The sequence below is a fragment of the Diachasma alloeum genome, unplaced genomic scaffold (assembly GCF_001412515.2).
Source record: "Diachasma alloeum isolate Michigan unplaced genomic scaffold, Dall2.0 Dall_scaffold_00181, whole genome shotgun sequence".
In the NCBI taxonomy this organism is placed as follows: Eukaryota; Metazoa; Arthropoda; class Insecta; order Hymenoptera; family Braconidae; genus Diachasma; species Diachasma alloeum.
This window is the reverse complement of record NW_021680347.1, coordinates 1,246,546-1,269,836: the sequence shown is the minus strand read 5'-3', so window position 1 is coordinate 1,269,836 and position 23,291 is coordinate 1,246,546. Positions and strand designations below refer to the sequence as shown.

Below are 23,291 nucleotides of genomic sequence, written 5' to 3'. Positions count from 1 at the left end.
TTAATTTTCACCTTTACACCACTCTTCCCCCCAATCCACCCTAACATTAGCTCAATCTTTAACACGGCTATTGCAAAAATTTCGTTATCTCCTTTAGATTCGGACATTGTTCTCAAAAACTCAGCCAAAACCTAAATAGACTTAAACCGTTTTATCGCTTCACTACTGAATTAAGAAGTTCCGTATCCTGTGTTCAACCTAAGGGAGAATATTATACTCATACTATAATCGAGAATGTTTATACTAATGGAATCTTAGGAGTAGGATTTGTGATGACTGAGTCGGTTGAAATGTCGGGTTTCGAAATCCAAATCCATGGATCGCGAATTAATGACGCAAATGGACACTTGATCAAATCAAAATAGTGGGAAAATAGTGATTTTATAAAATTTTTTGGGATGTTTCAGAAAATATAAAGAATCTGTCTCAGACGGATTTTAGATGTTTGTTTCATCCGATCTGTGTCAGACGAAGGTCCATATTTGTTCCTCATATGAAACGAATTCGAACAAATACGAACGCCCGCCTGATGCAATATTTTCCACAAAAAATCCTTTAGAGTCCAAGATTTAGGGCTAAATACAGTGGACTTCCTATAGCTCATAGCGTTCGGGAGTCTGATTCCAAGAACTCGAGCCTGGGAATTACCACCTCCACATGCGCAGGGACGTGCTTCCGCGAGAGAGACAGCGTCATTATCTGAGAGAGAACGCTGTAACATACCGGCTGACGACACACAACGCTTCCCCGCTCGTGCATGACGTCACTAGTGCGGTGGGGGACACATTCCCCGCCGCTAGGACACGCCCCCCGAGCTACGGATAGTAAGAGCTAAAGGAAGTCCACTGTAGCTGGAGTTCGTTGGGAGACGCCAAGCGGAGCGGTTCACTCGGTCGCTCCGTACTACAGGATATTCTAGCCCGAGTTGGGAACATATCCTGTTTCTTTAACATCTATTCCTTTTTTTCCATTTTCCTTTCTTCTTTTCCTTTCTGCTCCTTCTTTTCCTTCCTTCCTCTTCTTTTCCTTTCTTTTTGGCTCTCCGAGAATTAATAGTAGTCTTAAAGACTACCAACGAACTCCGCAGTATATAGAATCAGTGGAAATAAAATCGAAGATCAGATTTAAATTCTTACACCAAGGACACACGAATGTAAACATCAATCATCAAGGTTCTATCAAACCGAGTGAAAAATATTTGAAATGAAATATCCTGATTTCGGGATTTCCCGAAGCATTGGATAGATGGTGTTGTTTTGATCATGTTTCACCTGTGATGTATTTTGAATTTGAAAGAGAAAAGAATTGAACGAATCAAACAAGAAAAGAAAGAAGTTTTGAACTATTCGGTACTGCCCCCTGGGGGGTGTAACCATAACCATCAATTACTTGGAGGAGAAATGGTGCTTGCCTCTACTGCTGTTAGAGGATATAACCAATTACGAATAGAAGATAGAAGAAGTCCACTGTAGCTAAATACGTATAAATTTATATTTATTTCATAATGACTGACAGGTTGATAATCGAAATAAAAATGTGACAAAACTATACAAGCTCCTTCTAAACTGATTTTCTATCACGGACGAAAAAATTTAATAGAAAAACCTATCGAATTCGTTAGAAAATTCTATTGAATTTCTATTAAACTGTTCTATTAGTTGTTGGCCGATTCTATTGAAATGTTTAACAGAAAATATTCAGTAGAAAAAGTCAATAGAATTCAATTTTTCTATATATAACTTATTCGATTGAGATATTTTCTGTAGAATTTCCTCGGCTCAAATTTTCTAAGTTTTTTCGTTTGATTTTCTTGATGAGAAGAAAAAAATAGAATGAAAAAAACTTGAGTCGAGCAAATTCTATAGAAAATATATAAAAAGAATAAGTTATATAGAAAAATCCAATTCTGTTGACTTTCTATTGAATATTTTCTATTGACCATGTCAATAGAATCAGCCAAAAACTAATACAAAGTCTAATAGAAATTCAATAGAATTTTCTAACAAATTCGATAGGTTTTTCTATTAAATTTTTTCGAGCGTGAATTATAATAGATTTCTTTCAAAACCTGTGGAGTGATCATTATTGTATTAAACAAATTATTATGCCATTGATCACCGATATTGCCCGGCATCTTCTTTAACTACAATTATTGTATATATGTGTATATTTATTTTGTATAAGGTCCATGTGACATGATTGGACCCTGTAATAATTGCCCTTGATTGTTGGGTCTTTAATAAATAAAGAACAAATGACAAACAAATAACATTGAGGACGACAATCTTTATTTCAATTTTTCCTCACATTTAAGTCTGCAACCAAAATTTCCAAAATTAGAGCGGCTAGGAAGTGGGCGGCCCATTTTTCCCTCGATAATTCTTGCCCTATAAGATTTCCCTGATATTTCCTCACCTCCAAATTTTCCTTGTACCATTTCTTCCTCGAAAACTCATGCTAGCACTAATTATTTCCCTTTTTATTTTCTTTTCATATCCCTTCTTTAATTTTAGTTCTACAGAGAAAAAAGAGTATTGAATAGGTTTATTTCCTTTAAAGTAGCTCTACCCTTACGGTAAATTCAAAGATTATTGAAAACTGCAAAAAAATTGCAGAAAACTAGATTAGTTTCGCAATCCTAATTTTTTTCTCAATTTAATTATTGTTTTGGTTTTTCCAAGAAGAAATGTTTAAAAATCAGGATTTAACCCAGTGTCTTATGTGAAAATCAACATTTCCATTGTAATCAAAGATTAAAATCTGCATTTTTTTCCATTAGATGTGAAAAAATCAAGAATTATTTTGACACCTCATAAAAAATAATCCACCGTTTTGCAAACAAATTTTATTATTCAATTATAAGAGGGAAATGTTTGAAAAAATATCAATATTTTGCGAAATTTAATTTAGATAATACTGACTGAGTATGAATTTTTTCAAATTTTTTCCATGCAATTTAGTTGAAAAATTTAAAAACTGAAAATATCCTAAAGTACAGCGTAGCCCGGCCGAAGGGTAGTTTAATCATGATGTGTCCGTGGATAGAACACTAATAGACAAAAAACATTCACTTCCGATGCTCTTTACGTAGAAACAAGGGGGCTTAAACGGAAGAAAAAATTTGTGTTGGATGCTTTTTTGAGGAAGAAATGTGCAAAGAAGTGGTACGAGAAAAATTTGGTTTGGCAAAGGGGGGCGTGGGGCTGTGAACGTCGGGGGAATGTCGTTGGGGAAGAAAATTCGGTAAACCAACAAGTACAAGCTAACACTGTGATATGACGAATAAAGATAACACCGTTGTCGCACAAAAATATGATACATTCCTCATTGTAACGAGTCAATCGTTATTATTATCAACAATGGGAGAAGAAATTTTTTCCGATATCTTTTCATTTGCGCGTTTGGCATTGAATTGCGGCACTCGGCATTGTTCGGCCGGTGTCGGCATCATTCGCCGCGAGTGTGTGTGTGGAGCTGGAGTTTATATTTGCACTAGTCGTTCAGGTTTTTCGGTGGATATCAGACGTTATTCACACCGCCATGGCGGGATCCATCGAGATTCCACTCCGCGATACAGATGAGGTGAGTTTTTTCCACATAAAATTAATTATTGATTTATCTTTAATTCATTGAATAACGTAGAAACATTGGAAGTAATAAAGTAACCAGTGCTTATGCCAACCGCTTGCACACGTAACGGTGAACCTAACCTCCAAATCCCAGTGAGAGTGAAAGCCTTGAGGGTTTGAGGGTGTGCAGTGTGCTACATTTCAACAATATATTCACATTTATCTCGCGTTATTTGCAGGTGATTGAATTGTGTCTGGATCAATTACCGGAGGGAGATGAAGTCCTCGGTATTCTACGGCAGGAGCATGCCCAACTCAGCATTTGGGTCAATTTGGCTGTAAGTTCAATATTTTCACAAGTATTTAGCATTATTTATGCACTGAAAAACTCAGGATTAGTAGGACGTAACAAATTGATTCATCTCGTTATGCTAATTATGGAATTATCTTCAGAATTATTTTATTTTTGGAGAAAATAGCATGAGAACTTGTTCGTAAACTATTTCACTAGCTAAAAAAGAGGTTCTTTCATTTTCTTCTTGAGATTTCCTGGAATAATATTATGATTGAAAAACTGAAAATTTTTAGAAAACCCAACATAGTCTTCTAATTTTCCAAAAAAACTGGTGAATTTTCTAGAATTTTTTACAAGAATCTAGGCTTCTCTGAAAAGTTCCAGAAGTTCCTACGTTTTCCACTGGATTAGGGAAAAGCGGGGTAAAATGGACAATTATGATTTTTTTTTCAAACTAGCGAATAGATTAGATTAGTGAGTAAATTAATTTATACTATTTTATTTTAATTTATTTTCTTTCCACTTCCGTCTTCACAATTAGATTAATTTAATTTAATCCATTCTTATTCTTATTATGTATATATTTTTTCCTTAATTCACAAGTTACAATATTGAATAAAGAGGAAATATGTTAAAGAGGGACGTTATTAGTGATTTTAAAGCGTTTAAAATCTTCAACTTTCAACAACTAACTATTAGGGGAGGGTGGGTTAAAATTGACACTTTTGACTTTTTTAAAAATATTCATAACTCATACACATATTTATGAAGTCAGCTCAGTCTAGGCTCCTCTCAAGGGGGCAGAATCTCCCTTTTTATTGAAAAACAAAATGATTCAATTTCATCAACAATTCAGTCATTCATTAGCATTTGAAAAAAAGTAAAAAGTGTCCATTTAACCCCACTGTCCCCTAACTAATGAGCAATATTTCAAACGTTTGCGAACGAAAAATGAATTATTTAGGTCCCAAACTTGAGTTTAGAAAACTGAAAAAAATTCATGCAAGTTCCCTATTAATAAAGACTGCGCACTCGATATAATTAGCCAACGACCTGGCATCCCTATCATATCCCGACACAAAATCCAATGAATCCATAACTATTAAAAGTCCATCCGGGTGAATTCGATATAGCCCAGATAATACAGAATATTGAAAGTCCACGAAGATTAATCTCAAATGCAATACAATACAATTTTCTCCTAAAATGAGTTCTCACTAATTTTTCTTCACCAGCTTGAGTACTACAAACAGCACAAAATCGAGGATTTCATCAAGATCCTTGAGTCTTCTAGAATCGACGCCAATGTCGACTACCGTGATTACGAAAAGGACCAAATGCGTGCCCTGGACATGCTGGCAGCCTACTACGTCCAGGAGGCAAACCGCGAAAAGAACAAGGACAAGAAGCGCGACTTATTTACAAAAGCAACGCTCCTCTACACGACAGCCGACAAGATCATCATGTACGATCAGAATCACTTGCTGGGACGTGCATACTTCTGCTTACTGGAGGGTGACAAAATGGAGCAGGCTGATGCCCAATTCAATTTCGTACTCAACCAATCCCCAAACAACATTCCCTCTCTCCTGGGTAAAGCCTGCATCGCCTTCAACAAGAAAGATTACCGAGGTGCCCTCGCATTCTACAAAAAAGCCTTACGAACCAATCCAAACTGTCCAGCAGCTGTGAGATTGGGAATGGGTCACTGCTTCATGAAATTAAACAATCAGGACAAAGCAAAATTAGCCTTCGAGAGGGCTCTCCAGTTGGACGGCCAGTGTGTGGGTGCCTTGGTGGGTCTCTCGGTCCTCAAACTCAACCAGCAGCAGCCAGACAGCATAAGAACAGGAGTCCAGATGCTCTCCAAGGCCTACACCATCGACTCCACCAATCCCATGGTCCTCAATCACCTGGCCAACCACTTCTTCTTCAAGAAGGACTACTCCAAAGTCCAACACCTGGCCCTCCACGCCTTCCACAACACTGAGAACGAAGCCATGAGAGCTGAGAGTTGTTACCAACTGGCCAGAGCCTTTCACGTCCAGGGTGACTACGACCAAGCCTTTCAGTATTACTACCAGGCAACCCAGTTCGCCCCACCTGCCTTCGTACTTCCCCACTTCGGTCTAGGACAGATGTACGTTTACAGAGGTGACTCTGAGAACGCAGCCCAGTGTTTTGAAAAAGTCCTCAAGGCTCAACCTGGAAACTACGAGACTATGAAGATCCTGGGCTCTCTCTACGCCAATTCTTCCTCACAATCCAAAAGAGACATTGCCAAGAATCATCTCAGAAAAGTCACCGAGCAGTTTCCAGACGACGTAGAAGCCTGGATCGAACTGGCGCAGATCCTAGAGCAGAGTGACTTGACAGCAGCTTTGAATGCCTATGGAACAGCCACGAGAATTCTCAAGGAGAAAGTCGAAGCTGATATTCCCCCAGAGATACTCAACAACGTTGGAGCACTTCATTATCGTCTTGGTAACCTCGAGGAAGCTCGGAAGAACCTGGAGGAGTCCCTGGCAAGATCGAAATTCGACGCACAGGATGACCCAACTTACTACAACTCAATTGCAGTGACAACGACGTACAACCTCGCTAGATTGAACGAGGCCCTCTGCGTCTTCGATCGTGCTGAGAAACTCTACAAAGATATTCTCAAGGAGCATCCCAATTACATGGATTGCTACTTGAGACTGGGTTGTATGGCTAGGGATAAGGGACAGATCTACGAAGCTTCTGATTGGTTCAAGGACGCCCTCAGGATCAACAGCGAGCATCCAGATGCCTGGTCGTTACTCGGTAATCTTCATTTAGCTAAGATGGAGTGGGGGCCGGGTCAGAGGAAATTCGAGAGGATTCTGAATAATCCCTCAACGAGTACTGACGCTTACTCGCTCATTGCACTTGGAAATATCTGGCTGCAGACTCTCCACCAGAGTGGAAAGGATAAGGAGAAGGAGAAGAGACATCAGGATCGAGCTCTCGCGATGTACAAGCAGGTCTTGAGGAATGATCCGAAGAACATCTGGGCGGCCAATGGGATTGGGGCTGTTTTGGCTCACAAAGGGGCTGTCAATGAAGCTCGTGATATATTTGCACAGGTCAGAGAGGCCACTGCAGAGTTCTGCGATGTTTGGCTGAATATTGCACACATTTACGTTGAGCAGAAGCAGTTCGTCAGTGCGATACAGATGTACGAAAATTGTCTTCGCAAGTTTTATAAGTATCATCATGTGGAGGTGTTGCAGTATCTCGCTAGGGCGTACTTCAAAGCTGGAAAGTTGAAGGAGGCTAAGATGACACTTCTCAAGGCTAGAAGAGTTGCTCCACAGGATACGATACTTTTGTTTAATATTGCTCTTGTGCTTCAACGACTTGCAACGCAGATTCTCAAGGATGAGAAGTCAACGCTGACCACTGTCCTTCAGGCTGTGCACGAGCTGGGATTGTCACACAAGTACTTCCAGTATTTGACTACTAATGGGGATAGAATGGCTCAGCTGGCGGAGATAGAAGCCAGGAGGTGCCAGGATCTTCTCTCTCAGGCGCAGTATCATGTGGCCAGAGCTAGGCGCCTTGATGAAGAGGAGAAGATGCTCAGGCGGAAGCAGGAGGAGGAGAGACAGGCGTTCAAGTTACGTCAGTCTGAGCAGCAGAAGCAGATGGAGGAGTTGCGCAAGCAGACACAAGAGGCTATGCTGCAGAAGAGGCAGGAGTTCGTTGAGAAGACGAAGAATGCGCTGGTGTTTGAGGAAATGCCCAATGAGAAGGCTGGCAGGAGGGGGAAGAAAAGCAGGTCTGAGCAGTATATCAGTGATTCTGGGGGCTCTGGGGGTGATGAACGGAGGGAGGATGGGCCCAGGGAGAAGAAGAGGAAGAGGAAGGCCAGTGGAGAAGGAAAGGAGAGGAAGAGCAAGGGGAAGGGGCGCAAGAAGAATGATGAGAGTGGAGGCTCGGAGAGTGATAGACCCAAGGCGAAGAGGGGAAGGAAGGCGGGCATTGGGAAGAGGTACAGGAAGTCGGGTGCTGCTCCTGAAGTCACTCGGCACAACTCCAAGTTCTTGTCGAAGGAGACTATTTCTACTAGTGAGTCGGAGAGTGAGGCTGAACCCAAAATTGCCAGCGGGTATGTAACAGCACTTGATTTCGAACTGAATTATTTTTCCAACTGCCTGTATGATATATTTAAATTTCTCGTACTTTTCCAGGCCATTTTGCAGTTCACAGCAATTTTAACTCCAGAAATAAAGTAAACTATTAAATCATCTTCTTTCTGCCAATGTTTCAAGTGGTAAATCCACTTCTTATCAGGGCAATTTATTTATTTTCGTCTAGGGAAATAAAAAAAAAACATAGGAAGTCATTACAAATCATGCCTATTTGAAGCATGAATTGTAATGATTGTGATGATTTGTATTGATGAATCACGAATCTGGAGCAGTGAAATCTCTCAATAGACACGAATTGTAAGGATTTCATATGTTTTTTTGGATTTGCATAGATAGAAAGAAATAAATTGCCCCAATGAGGAGTAGATTAGCTACTTGAGACGTTGGCAGAAAGAAGACGGTTTAGGAGCTTAGTTTATTATTGGACTTGAAATTGCTGTGACCGCGAAAGGACCTGGAGAAGTAGGAGAAATTGAAATAAGGAGTAGAATTAGTCAAGTCAACAGATCTCATCTTGATAAATGTGAGATTATCAGGCGGAATTGGTTAAAAAAAGTTCTTTCGGCTTCAAAGGATGTCTCTGGAGATTTGATCCTCGAGTCAGTTATTTTTAAAAGGAATGCATTATCCAGGGGAGACATACCATGAGTTTTCAAAATCACTTTCGTATATTATCTGTCCATTCTACATGGGTAAAAAGTGAGAATTTATGCGGTAAAAAAGGTTGTTTATCACAACTGAAACGAAAAAACGGTCATGCGAACTCAATTCTTCACATATTGGGACTTCTTGCTGTCAAAAGTCGTGAAAAGATTTACTGAAAAGCAATTCTGACACGTTTTTTTCATATTGGATCTTCCAGTTGCGTTGACATCTATTTTCCTATGAAAAAAAGGGTTTTAGGTTATTTGATTTGATTTAATTTAGTAGCACTTTATTCATGCCCTGAGATAGAAAATCCCCCGAGCGCAAAATAGAAGGAATACGTATATTTTTATTCGGAGATGATCATTTTTTCCTCTTCTTTATATTCCCAGGGATGAAGCAGGGACTAGTACAGGACCAAAAGGCAAGAAGAGGATCCTTTCGGACTCAGAGGGGTCCAGGGCTTCACGTTCAAAGTCTCGATCCCGGTCCCGGTCCCGTTCAGGAGCACGTTCGCGTTCACGTTCCAAGTCTAGAAGCAGGTCCAAGAGCAATTCTCGGTCACGATCACGATCTGGCTCCCGCAGGAGTCGATCAAAATCAAGATCAGTGTCAAGGTCTAGATCAAGGAGTGGATCCAGATCGAAATCTCGGTCCAGATCGAGATCAGGCTCACGGAAAAGTGGCTCGCGGTCACGTTCACGTTCACGTTCACGTTCACGTTCGAAATCTGGCTCAAGGCGTTCTTCGAGATCGCGGAGTCGCTCTCGAAGTGGCTCAAGATCAAAGTCACGGTCTAGGTCTCAATCTGGTTCCAGAAAGAGTGGATCACGATCACGGTCGAGGTCTAGGTCTCGATCTGGCTCCAGAAAGAGTGGATCAAGATCACGGTCGAGGTCTAGATCAGCGAGTGGCTCACGAAAAAGTGGTTCACGTTCAAGGTCGAGATCAAAGTCGAGGTCGAAATCCAGGTCGAAATCCAGATCTCGCAGTGCTTCCCGCTCGGGCTCCGAGAGAAACAGTCGGTCGAGGTCAGCCTCCCCAGCAAAGTCCGATTAAAAATCAGGGAAAGTATTTTTACTTTGAACTTTTATTTTTAGAAAGAAAAAAAAACCCCAAGTTATATCGACTCTTCACTTTCTTCCTCTAGAAATTTTTACTAGATTTATGAATTTATTATGAGTTTATTTTTTAAGTAATGTAACAAAGTGTATAAAGAAAGACTGGTAGACCATGAAACACTTTTTTCTAAATTACATGTCCGTATTTTTTTTTAAATTTTTTGATTGAGCAATAAAAAGTATGAATGAGTCAGTGTTGATAAGTTAACATTACCTTGCCTCAGTTTTTCCAATATATTCTCTTCGTTTAACTCGATTTATTTTCATTAGAAAAAATTGAAATGAAAATAATATATCAGAAAATATATTACAAACTTTGTGTAATCTATGTAAAGTAATTCTAACAGTTCTGAATAAACGATTGAAAGGAATATTTGGCACATTATTTGTCTCAGTCGAATAGCAGCCCTCTCGATAGTTGAGAAAGCTCAAGTATATCGAAAATAAAAATGTTTATAATAGAACAGATAGACAAGTCGTCATATATCAATAACTTATGCACTAACTTTATGTGCTCTTTGTCATTTAAATACTGGCACGATTCATTTACGTATATCACGGATCGACTAGAAGACGAGAGAAATCATTTTCTCAGTTTACAAAGAAAACATTTTCATCGTTAACAATTATTGTTATTCTTCGTTATAAATTTTCCAAAGTTTCTCTTATAGAGAAAAACTTGTTTTTCCTTACGCGAAGACATACCTATCGGCGGTTCTAGGCCGCACATTATTATTCTAGGAAGAACTTGAAATTACTCCTCTCGCACAACGTGGTCCACGTTTTGTTCAGAGTATGCTATCTACTTTGACTCATTTTTTTCATTTGATTTTTTTCTCTCGGCGAGAAGAGGGAAGAAATGGGATGCGAATCACTGGGATTCATTGTTGCATCCTCTTCGTCCTTTTCTATTCTTCAAATGGAAATTTAATAGTTTATTTTGGGATGAATTATTTTACAAATTGGCCTGACTGCCATAGAATGACGTGAAAGCTGTGTCGGAGCTCACACTCAATGGGAGACTCGTTGCATCCATGGTCTCTCGCTCGCTGCCCAGTGTCGAGGATGCTTTGATGTCCAATACATCCAGGGTACCACTGACTGCTGACATACCCGAGCTCGTTGCCATCTCCACCTCACCACCGTCCGGGTGAGACATTCGTCTTAAAATCACGTCACTTTAAGTCCCATTCGAGTGTGATTTTTTTAATACATGAAATTAAGATGATGATTCTCATGTGATGAGATTTGCCAATTGAAGATTATTGAGGCATGCATTTTTTTATTTAAATATTTTTTATGATGATGATGATGATAATGATGATGATGTGAGGGTAACGAGGAATTAAGGGTATTACGGCGGGATCCGCAAAAACAAAGAATTGAATGAAAATTTTTCAACACCTTATTTAAACTGTTTAAAAACCGGATGCTAAATATCAAGAACCCCATGCACACAATAACAATGGAAACAATGGAATACAATGGAATAACAATGGAAAGTGGAGAAACTACTCTTATTCTCATATGTAATAGGTATTTTTGCTAATAAATTAGCTATTGCTTCCGAATGGTCATTTTGCGCATCATTTGCTTCTGTGGTATATAATACTTCGTTTATCTTATCTTATTAAATTGAATGCGATTTTTTTTAACAATTGTGTCAGATTCCCATCTTAAGGCCCGGCTCCATTATCTGCCGAACGTTATTTGGATTGTTTTTTTGTTCGATTTTCATTTCGAAATTTCAACTCGATGCGTACGGACAGTGTCTAAGAATTTCATTTTCGAACATTTTGAATTATAATGGGTGGATATAATACAACAAATCCAAAACTAAGTTAGAACGATTACAAAGCTTCCTTTCGGAAGCTAAAATTTCACAGTTGCGACTTTTACACGCGTTTGAATGAGACATCGATAGGTTCAGCGTCTGTTCCACGAAATCCCTCGAGGAATAACAGACAGAGAACCCTAAAATTATCGATGCCCCATTCAACCGCGTGTATAAGTAGCAACTTCAAAAATTATTCCCATTGTTGTTGTATGCATGGAGTTCTCGACATTTTGCTCATAAAAATGGTTCAAATTCGTTATTTCCCTCGATATATTTTCCTAAAACGGAGCTACAAAAAAAGTTCTCTATGAAATTACGTTTTTTATTTCTTTTAGATTCAAAGATATTCGTGAAAAATTTATTTCATCACTTCATCACAGAATTGATTATTTTGATACTTTATTACCTGTAATCTGGAGCTGGCGTCTCGAGGTGCTGCTGTCTCCTCGAGCCTGAAGACATTGGGGTTCTCTTGATAGCGTAAATGAATATTCCAGTCATTGTCAATGTGTAAGAGAGGAAGTACAGTGTGTGAAACTGAAAAAATTGGAATATTTCAATCGTGAATTCATAAAGTAAAAAGATACTTCATGGCAACTCAGCTACCACACGTATGAGAAAATTTCATGCATACAACTAGCACTTTCTCTAGAAAATTCTATTGAATTTCTGTTCGAAAGCTATACTAATTCGATTGACGTTTTTCTATAAAAATGTCTCATTTGGTTACCGGATACTTGTTCCCCGGAAAATCCTACCCGGAATCCTTTATTTTCCTTTTTCATAAAGTTCATTAACAATGAATGATTGTTTTGATTGTTAACTTTTTATTCGCCTTGCGATTGGTTGATGGATCAATCAATGATTTCCATGACTACGAGGATGTTATTGTGCGTAAAAGGATTCTAAACCGTTACTGCGGTCCAATAGAAACTATTTATAGGAAAAATCTGATTTCTATACAACTTTTCTATTGAGACATTTTCTACAGGAATTACTCGACAGAAATTTTGTACGTTTTCGACTCTATTTTTCTACTCTCTTCATATAAAAAATTAAACAACAAAACTTGAAAGAATATGAGCCAAGGAATCTTCATAGAAAATGGATCTCAATAGAATAAGTTGTATAGAAACAACGAATGCTGTTGATTTTTTCTATAAAATATTTTCCATCGAACATTTCTACAAAAAAATGCGGATTTTTAAATTTTTTTAAATAAAATGAGCGAGAAACTAATAGAAAGTTCAACAGAATTCCAATCGAATTTTCTAGTGTATTTACTAGGTTTGTCTATGAATTTTTTTGCGCACGTGATTGCTGTAAGATATGATGTCCTCTCATTAAAAAATGAATGGTGACTGTTCAAATTGGAATGCAATATCTCACAAACGACGTCATAATGCTACAAGATATTCATCGAACATTATTATCCCCATACCTTGTATTGATGGGCCAGCATCCCAATAAGAACATTGAAAAAATCCGCAGTGAGAAGGGCCAATTGTAATGCCGTTGCGCCAGACTCGAAGAGAATAACAGGAACGAGGGAGAAGAATACGAATTGAGTGATGCAATAAAATACTAGGGCAGTAATGACGACTGGCGTTGCTGTGCTCCAGGTGGCTGATTCGATTTGAAGTCTCTCCAATACCCCGCTGAGTTGAGATGCAAAAAAATCAGGCTTTCCATTTTAAAATCAATGGTTCGTTCGGTCTACTTACATTTGAATGCAACTCAAAATGGTCCCAAAGAATCCAATCATTCCGAGATATTCAATTATGTCGACGCTTTTTACTGCCAATTCCTGGAGGACTGTTGTCACTGAAAAAAGGACTGCTCCACCTAGGCATAGCATGTCACCGACGAGTTGATTTTTTGCTATGAAAAATGAAATTGACACTTTTTTATTAGAGGAAAGTCAGTTCGATTGAAAGTGCACAAAGAGAAAAAGTTTCTAGTTTCCAGGACAAAGTTACTGGTTTTCAGAAACTTTTGGTTGTAATATGCATTATCTTTAGAATAACAAAATGCTTACTCAATTTCTGAAGAAAATCTCTGAAATTGAAGTGAATTTCTGAAGAAAATCTCTGAAATTGAGTCCCAGAAACCTACATATTTTAAGGGTGAAAACTTCTCGAAACAAGAAGCGGTGAATTCTTGAATTAAGAACAGTCGAGTGTATAAACTAAGAATATTTGAGGGGGATGAAACTCAGGATTAGTGGGGTATTAATTCAACATTGATTGAGTCGAGTGTCAGTTTAAAGTCGATCATAAATGTTCCACGTTACCTCACTATCGCCCAGGGATAGGCAATAATATTAGATTTTAGCAACATTAAAAAGAATTATCTCGTTATATTGTTCAAAGTTTAACTATATTTAACAAATTTAAAATATTATAGAATTTATTAGCTAAATTTTTCGATTGATGGTGAATAAAATATTTGATAATACTGAAATGTAATTTTTTAGTTACCAAGCTAATCCTAACTTTAGGTACTTGATTTTCAATTATCCAAATAATCGTCAATCTTCCTAGCTAAATTATTGGTTGATAGAATATTTCGAAATTTAAATGTACAAATTGATGGTTACTTTAATATTTAAAATTTTAAGATTTATGTTAAAAATTGACAGCGTCACAATTTAACGGTAATTATGATTGATTGCTATGCCCATCACTGCTATCGCTTACGTATAGTTTTTATCTTCCTAATAAGGGAAGTTATTGTAATTACCCCAAAAATCGATTTTCTATTTTTCAGCAAATGTTGGCCTTTCAAGGTTTCTAGACTCAGTTTCAGTAATTTTCAAAAACATGTCTGTGTGTAGGTATGTGGATGTGTGTATGTCTCCAAATTAATGGCTCACGAGAATTGCTCGATGTTACGATTGGTGAGTCTTGACATGACTTAGTACTGATGAGATTTTGGTCGATATCGATCCAATGCTTCTTCTGTTTTTTACGATAGAAGAGTAAAATAGTACATTAGAGTACAAGGGCACAAATTTCGTTTTCAACGAATGTGTAGTTTACAGGCCGAGCCGAAGGCGAGGTCTGTACACACATTCGTTGGAAACGAAATTTATTACCGAGTGCTCTATAATATTTTATGTCAATTATTGCATGGCGCGACATAAAAAGAGTAATTTTCTACGTGTAATAAACGAATCGGGAGGCTTTGGTAGGACACTCATGAAAAAATTCAATAGAAAACCTAGCGAATTCGCTACAAAATTTTTCTCTAGGATTTCTTTTGGAATTCTATTGAAAAATTATATTTGTTTTTTGCGCCGATTCTATTGCATATTCAATAAGACAAAGTCAATAGATTTCAAGTTTCTATTTGAATTTTTCTCTTAGATTTTTTCTATTAGAATTAGTGGGCACCAATTTTCTAAGTTTTTTCCGCTGGATTTTGTTTTGTTTTGCATTGCGTAGCATGAGATGATGAGAGAAAAATCCACGCGAAAATTATTCTGCAAATATCTTAGAGGTGATGAGATTGAAGGGAAACTATCACGAGCCTATTTTATGTACTTAAAAATATGATAAGCTCTTATCAATGAATCACGAATAAATTCATTGCAGAATAGCCAACGATAACAAATCGACTAATTGACCATTGATAGGAGCACGGTATTCCGGTATCAGGGGTCTTCGTTATGGTTTCCTCCAAAGAGATGTCTCCTCAATTTGTTCTGTCAGCATGTTCCGACGGTTTCAAGTCTCATCACTTTGCGATTGAGTTTGATATCATTGAAATCCTCGTAAATGGGAGTAGCTCACGGATTTTACAATCGAACTACACCATCACACAGTTTCACTCACGAAAAAATGTTTTAGAGAAACCTAACGAACTCGCTCGTCAATTCTATTGAATTTTTATGTGATTTCATTTCTTCTTATTTCATAAAGATCCAACAACCCATGGCCAATTACAGGACCACATTAAATACATATAAAGTATAATAATGAAATTGATAATATGCCTATTTCAACATAATACTCCTGATAGAAAGTTTTTTTTATGGCATCACGGACGAAAAAAATTAATAGAAAAACCTATCGAATTCATTAGAAAATTTTATTGAATTTCTATTGAACTGTTCGATTAGTTTTTGGCCGATTCTATTGAAATGTTCAATAGAAAATATTCAGTAGAAAAAGTCAATAGAATTCAATTTTTCTATATAACTTATTCTATTGAGATATTTTCTATAGAATTTCCTCGGCTCAAATTTTCCAAGTTTTTTCGTTTGATTTTCTTGATGAAAAGAAAAGAAAAATAGAATGAAAAAAACATGGAAAATTTGAGTCAAGCAAATTCTATAGAAAATATATGAAAAAAATAAGTTATAGGTATAGAAAAATCGAATTCTGTTGACTTTTTCTATTAAATTTTTCCGTGCGTGGTATTTTATAGAAGTTATTAGACTACCTATTTTATCTAAATTACTTTACAATATACATTCTCATTTACTGTATATATATTTTTTTCTTTTATTTTATTATTCTAATAAAACTTTCTATGGCCCGGTTACACCAAGCCCTGTTATCCAACTAAACCCCAGGATAAAATTTATCCTCGAAGTCAATTATATCATAGGGGTCATAATTTTTCAATATTTGACCCGAAGAATAATTTTTTATTTATCCAATAGCTCCATTTAAATTAACACTAATTTAACCTTGGGATTAAATTTTATTTTTTGTTCCTGGGATAAGTTTGAGATACTCTGCCGGGTAAAATAATCCATCTAACACCCAAATTTACATTTTTCTTATCTGACGTTTTCGTTACCCGGAACTGGTGCGACCGGGCCTATTTGTTTTTAGCCGATTCTATGGAAAAATTTCGCGGTTCATCTGCGCATTTTTTTTCAACATAAGTTTTCTACGGATGTTTTATCAGTAGAATTTGGTATTTGTATACAACGTATCCTATTGAGATATTTTCTATAGAATTTCCTCGGTTGAAATTTTTTTAGTTTTTTTGATGAGAAAAAATGAAAAATAGAATTTAAAAAATTAAAAAATTTGAGCGGAGAAAATTCTATAGAAAATATCTGAAGAGTATAAGTTACATAGAAAAATCGAATTGTATTGACTTTTTCTATTAAATATTTTCAATTGAACATTTCAATAGAATCGGCTAAAAACTAATAGAAAGTTCAATAGAAATCCAATAGCATTTTCCAATGAATTTGCTAGGTTTTCCTATTAAATTTTTGGGTGCGTGCTCAGATTCAAAATTTCTTCTCTTCAGTAATTACCATCAAATCCTTCCATTTCCAAGAAATTTAGGATACAATTCACGATTGAATTTCGCAACAATTGTTATTTTTATATTCCATAATTTTTCATCTCCAATAGTAGTATTGATTTTTCAACTTACCATTAACACCAAGATCCTTATTGTCATCGATTCCAGCCCACACAAGACATCCAACTCCCATGAGGCAGACGGAGATTCCCACAATGTGAACAATTCGATATCTCACGCCAAGCACAAGACACGAGAGTGCGAGTGCAACGGGAATTGCCACACAATCCAGCAACTAAATTTCAATGCAACGAAGTTCTAATTAATTTAAATCCGTGATTAATTCCCCTAGGAGGGAGCATCAATTAAACGGGCGAATTTAATTTCACTCCCCAGTTGTTTTCTTAAAAAAATATGAAATTCCGGATTACATCAGGATTAAGAAAAGATGGAGAGCACCAAAGTTGATTAAAAAGTTGATTTATTCTTTTTTATTCTTCAATAGAGCCTTTACCTGAATGCTGGCGAGGCTTGTAAACTGATGAGAGGAAGTTATAAGTGTATTTGCCTCAACATCTATGAGGGCAAGCAGTAGGTACCGCCAGCCCCGGGATTTTAGGACGGAGAAAAGTCCATTGCCTGCACCTCTGCAGGACATCCACGTCGTATACACCAGGCACATCATTGCATAGTGCGGCATATTTTGTCCTATTGTAAGGGGAGAAACGTTTATTCAGTACTGAGCAGTGGGTGGAGTTTTTTTCTCTCCCATTCACACGATGAATTGAACATTTTTCAACGCTTTTATTTTCATTACACTGAAGCTTGTTCCTCTCTTTATGCTGTTTTTTATTTCTTATTTTACCTGTGGGTATCGCAAGCTTCGGGAGGGACACCGTATTTATGTGATGATTCAACTGCGTCATCCAGTAGAGAACTATCGACAGGAACTGACCGAGAATTATAGTTCTCCATACTGACCTGTTGGTAAAATTGTTATGGACGTTATTCAGATTTAAGGTATATCCCAAGACAATCGAACACTAGAGTTGGTCTCTATGGATTTCCGGAAAAAATTTCAAATCACTTAACTTATTTCATTCTCATAAGTTATTGAGCTTTTTTATCCCCATGTGTTGTTTATACAGGCAGCAATAACTGTTTGAATCAAATAAGACATCACGTATGAAGAAATTCAATATAAAAACTTATGGAATTCGCTTGAAAATTCTATTGGGATTCTATTAAAATTCTAGGGAATTCTGATTCTATGAGATATTTGATAGGAAAAAGTCAATAAATTTCGATTTTTCTATATGCATATGAGGTATTCCACGCCAAATGAGTCAACCGCCGACCCTCACCCTCTTGGAAATTAATGGTGATCTTTTCTATCATGGGGGGGGGGGGCTGAAAAACTGCCCCTCAATTTTTTCCAGATTTTTTCGGCAGCCCAGTTCGGAGATATTTGTTTTCACTTGACTTGACTTGACTTGACTTGACTTGAATAACTCGAGTTCTATTTGGCCGATTTTTATTTATTAAGCCTCAAAAATGTCCATTTTTTACCACCTATACGAGTATTTCTAGTATTTTTTTTTTCAATTCCTAGATGCTCATAATAACGAATATTCGAAAAAAAAGTTGAAAAAGTTGAATTTTACAAATTACGTCACTTTTGATTTGTTTCATTTTTTTTCAGTAATTCTTATAATCAAAACAAGTATTTTGAGCCGTCATTCAAGTTGGGCATCCTCCTGCATCTATTTTATCATCAATTTTTTTCGCTCGGATCCTGCAATGCAAAACAAAGCGAAATGTCGTGGAAAACACTCAGAAAATCCTTGCCCTATAGTTTTAATAGAAAAAATCCCAAGCGAAAAATTCAAACACAAAAATCGAAATCTATTGATTTTTACCTATCAAATATCTAATAGAATCTGTGCAAAAAACAAATGGAATTTTAAAGAGAATTCTCTAGAATTTTCATAGAATCCCCATAGAATTTTTAAAGAATCCCAATCGAATTTTCTAGCGAATTCGCTAAGGTTTTCTATTGATTTTTTTCATACGTGATGCTTTCACGAAATTTCCATTTTTTTCAGCGGACTATCGCAGAAACTATGTAGTACAAAATTTTACAAAAAATTCACCGTATTTGGAATTTATGATTCTATCGCGGATTAGTTTTTCAAGAAGATCGTAAGAATTGTTTTCTCATAAGATGGAAAAATCTAGTTCGGGGGGACCGATAACTCCCGCATTTCATTATTTATTATCTGTTAAACTGTGCAGTACAGCTAGTTAGCATTTTTTCAATAGCTGGGGACTATTATAAACATTATCTATGAAAAACATAGGGACAATTTTAAGAAAAACGTGTTCCTACGGATATACCTTAAATGATGCGAAATTCATTTTTACGGAGTAAATATTCGCAGGGAATTGAGATCTCATTATTTTCAAGTATTCGAAAGTTTATGTTACGGTGTTGCTGAAATTAGAGGAGTTGGAATTGAAATGAGAAAAAAAGTTTTCAATGGCTTTGTCAAGTGCAGTAATTATTCAACATATCGGTACTGGCTTCTCATGAAATCTATCACAAGGAATAAATCATCAAAGTGTCATAAATCGGCAAAGTTGATGCTCAAACGTTGCCGTTGAAATTGAAAAAGAATTTTTAATTAATTTTGCGAGTACAGCAATTATTTAGTAGAAAATTTTGCCGGGAAATAATCGCTTCTCTCATTTCGAAATGGTCTCTACTAAAATTTAGGAGAAGGTTGAATTTTCATATGAATAAAATTCATTTTGAAAAAAGATTATTCGGTGGATTCGTGCATGGAGAGAAATGTTCAGTAAAAATTACCGAACTCACAATTCGCTCACCGATTACGAAATCGACTCAGAAAATTTATGTGACGGTATCGTAATCTTTCACAGGAGATTCAGATAACAATTACGGACCGCTCTGGAGAAATTCCGTGACCGTTCCGTAAAATTTCCTACAACCATATATCGCTCCAGAATTACGGAGAAGATGCATAATTTTTATTGAATATTTCTCTCCGTGTGTAATAATGGACGCATTCAAACAGTTATCGGCATAATCACGAATTTCAAATCATTTTTTTTAATTAGTCAATTCAGTAGTGAATTAGTAAAACGGTTCAAATGACTTGGCTCACAGCTGAGTTTTTGAAGAATATCTTCGCATGTAAGGGAGATAGCGAATTTTTTTTTACTTCTTTCGCTGCTGTCAATTCGTTCTACAAAAAATCTACCTTAGATTTATTGATGAAATTCAATTTTATAAAGAAACTAAGAAATTCATTATAACAGGGGGGGGTCGTGGTTTTGTGATGTAATACAAGAGGGGGATCCACGTTTGTGACAGCTTATGACTGGGCGAGAGGTCTAAAAATCCCAAACAACGTGTGACGTAATATTAGAATGAACCGTAATCACTCAATGAAAAGTCCATAAACTCTGTCGTAAGAAATTATTATTCCCTTCTGGAATGAACTGGAATAATTTAGAAAAGTGTTTTATGTTCAAACGTTGTAATTAACGTAAGAAAAGAATTGCTAATGCGTCTTTCAAGTCAGTAGCGAAGCGGGAGAGCGGTTTGAGTCGAAATTCTTTTAAGAACTGTAGAAATCATTATGGCCATCTTAAGAGTCAATTCAGATGAAAATTTAGTTTTCGAAAAGGAATCGACTCAAACCGTTTTACCACTTCGTTATTGAAGTAATTGTCCAATATGAAGACCGGCTTTTCACAATCCTCCATTAGGAATAATTCTTCCTTTCTTTCAGTTAATAATCTAAAGAAGTTTGTTTTCGTTTCTTCCATTATGAATGAATGGAGTTAATGTGAAGAAATCGTAGTTCTTGAACTATTAAAATTAAAAACGAAGGACAACTTTTCATAATCTCGCTAAGTGTACGAATTGACCATCAGATATAATTACTTATTCCATTTCAGAATAAACTGAGCGGCTTTAGATTTAATGGTAAATTCCCATGTATAATAAAATTGACATAGAAAGAAAATTATTCAGTGCATTCCTAGAGTGTCATATTTACTGGATAAAAAATATCTCAGCTTGTCGGGAACTCCATCAGTCGAAATAATTATTCCATTGTAGAATTAACTGAAATAATGCAAAAAAATATTTTATACTGAAACGTTGTCATTGAAACAGAAAAAGAATTGCTAATGGGTCTCCCAAGTAATTATTCAGTGCTAACTTCTCGGTTTTTTATAATCCTCCATTAGGAATAATTCTTCTTTTCTTTCATTTCACAATCCCGCCAAGTATACGAATTCTACCATTGGATATAATTACTTACTCCATTCCAGAATGAACTACGCGGGTTCAGATTTAGTGGCGAATCCCGATTTATAATAAAATTGACGTAGTGAAGTCGTGGAGTGTAATATTCACTGAATAAAAAAAATCAGCGTGTAATGAACTCCACCACTTGGAATAATTATTCCATTCTAAAATGGACTGAAATAATTTAAAAAAGTGTTTGTCAAAGTTACCATTGAGATCGAAAAACAATTGCTAATGGATCTCCCAAGTGATTATTCAAGTCATTATTCAGTGCTAATTTCGCGATTTTTTATAATCCTCGATTAGGAATAATTCTTCTTTTCTTTCATTTCCTAATCTGAAGATTTTTTTTTCATTTCTTTCATTCTGTAATAAACGGGGATAATGTGAAGAAGGTTTTGAATTATTAAAGTTAAAATCGACGGAGATCTTTTCATAATCTCGCTAAGTATAAGAATTCTACCACTAGATATAATTACTTAATCCATTCAAGAATGAACTAAGCGGATTCAGATTTAATGGTGAATCCCGATGTATAATAAAATTGACGTAGAAAGAAAATTCCGTGAATTCGTGGAGTGTAATATTCAATGAATAAAAAAAATCAGCTGGACTGAAATAATAAAATTATTGAGTACAAATTTCTCGGTTTTTTATCATCCTCCATCAGGAATAATGCGTCCTTCCTTTCATTTCATAATCTAAAGATTAATTTTTTCATTTCTTCTATTCTATAATAGATGGGGATAATGTGTAGAAATCATTGTTCTTGAAATATTAAAATTGAAAGAGTCCGTTTCATAATCTCGCCAAGTGTAGGAATTCCACCACTAGATATCATTTCTTATTCCATTCCAGAATGAGCTGAGTAGATTCTGATTTAATGGTGAGTCCCGATTTATAATAAAATTGACATAGAGACAAAATTACGTAATGAATTCGTGGAGTGTAAACTGCCACTGTAAAGTGTCACTGGATAAAAAAAATCTCAATTTGTTATGAACTCCACCACTCGGAATAATGATTCAATTCTAGAATGAACTGAAATAATTCAGAGGAGAATTGAATCCTTGAATTCATTACAACTGAACAAAAGCAAAAGTTTTTAATGATCTCGTTAAGTGCAGTAACTATTCAATAAAAAATTTCCGGCATTTCCATATATTCTATCACTCGAAATCATTAATTTCCTCCTTTCAAAATGACCTCAAATAATTCCGAAGGGTGTTGCAGAATATAAAATTACTTATTCCATTCTAGAATGAACTAAGCGGATTCAGATTTAATAGCGAATCTCGATTTATAATGAAATTGACATAGATAGAAAATGATGTAATGAATTCATGGTGTGTAAAATTCTCTGAATAAAGAAAATCTCAAGTTGTCGTCAATTCCACCACTCGAAATAATTATTCAATTCTAGAATGAACTAGAAAAATTCAGAGTATTCAATCCTCGAATATTACAACTGAAGCAAAACCAAAAGTTTTTAATGATCTCGTCAAGTGCACTAACTATTCAATACAAAATTTCTGGTTTTTCACATACTCCACCACTCGGAATCATTAATTTTCTCCCCTCAAAATGACTTTAAATAATTTCGAATGTTGTTGCAGGACATAAAATGCCCAAAGGCCTCTGTAGAATCCCAGATGAAAATTCAACTCCACCAGAAAAAAAATCCCAAAATTCTACGCACGCCGGGTAAGAACTGCATAGTAAACACGACTCGCGCCTTTAACCGGGGAACCACCCCTCTGAATGCCGGAAATCGCTCTCCAAATTTCACCCAGTGTACTCGTACAATCGTTCATAAAATATAATTACCAACTCACCACTGGCTTAGTTCAGATATATAATTCTCGATTTTATCGCATATCCCGTTGTTACGGGGCTGCATATTGTGATTTTGATGGCAAACACGACTGCAGGCTGACACTCCCGTGCAATGATGCATTTTCCACTCTGGACCACTACTAACTCTGTATTGGATACTCCAAGGCGGGCGTTCACTCGACGCCTGCGCGACCCCATTT

At 36.4% G+C, this 23,291-nt stretch overlaps 2 protein-coding genes across 2 annotated transcripts; one reads left to right on the top strand and one right to left on the bottom strand.

The window, feature by feature from the left end:
• Positions 1 to 3,480: 3,480 nt before the first annotated feature.
• On the top strand, positions 3,481 to 10,176 carry LOC107046262 (RNA polymerase-associated protein CTR9 homolog). Its single transcript, XM_015268851.1, has 4 exons — positions 3,481 to 3,582; positions 3,809 to 3,907; positions 5,100 to 7,996; positions 9,077 to 10,176. The coding sequence occupies exons 1-4, from the start codon at positions 3,541 to 3,543 to the stop codon at positions 9,741 to 9,743; spliced, it is 3,705 nt and encodes a 1,234-aa protein (XP_015124337.1). The 5' UTR covers positions 3,481 to 3,540; the 3' UTR covers positions 9,744 to 10,176.
• On the bottom strand, positions 9,815 to 23,213 carry LOC107046268 (solute carrier family 35 member F2). Its single transcript, XM_015268858.2, has 8 exons — positions 23,091 to 23,213; positions 17,779 to 17,894; positions 17,428 to 17,621; positions 17,046 to 17,208; positions 13,367 to 13,523; positions 13,084 to 13,300; positions 12,049 to 12,179; positions 9,815 to 10,968 (listed from the first exon to the last, which is right to left on the bottom strand). Exons 1-8 carry the CDS (start codon positions 23,210 to 23,212, stop codon positions 10,761 to 10,763), a joined length of 1,308 nt encoding a protein of 435 aa, XP_015124344.1. The 5' UTR covers position 23,213; the 3' UTR covers positions 9,815 to 10,760.
• Positions 23,214 to 23,291: the final 78 nt, after the last annotated feature.

Excerpts from the sequence above, each read along its gene's own strand:
- LOC107046268 (XM_015268858.2), bottom strand. The coding sequence starts at position 23,212 with ATGCATCATTGCACGGGAGTGTCAGCCTGCAGTCGTGTTTGCCATCAA. Across the intron at positions 17,895-23,090 it reads ATATCTGAACTAAGCCAGTG|GTCAGTATGGAGAACTATAA; the intron begins GTGAGTTGGTAA and ends TTTTACCAACAG. Across the intron at positions 13,524-17,045 it reads TAAGGATCTTGGTGTTAATG|CAAAAAATCAACTCGTCGGT; the intron begins GTAAGTTGAAAA and ends CATTTTTCATAG.
- LOC107046262 (XM_015268851.1), top strand. The coding sequence starts at position 3,541 with ATGGCGGGATCCATCGAGATTCCACTCCGCGATACAGATGAG. Across the intron at positions 3,908-5,099 it reads GCATTTGGGTCAATTTGGCT|CTTGAGTACTACAAACAGCA; the intron begins GTAAGTTCAATA and ends TTTCTTCACCAG. Across the intron at positions 7,997-9,076 it reads GAACCCAAAATTGCCAGCGG|GGATGAAGCAGGGACTAGTA; the intron begins GTATGTAACAGC and ends TTATATTCCCAG.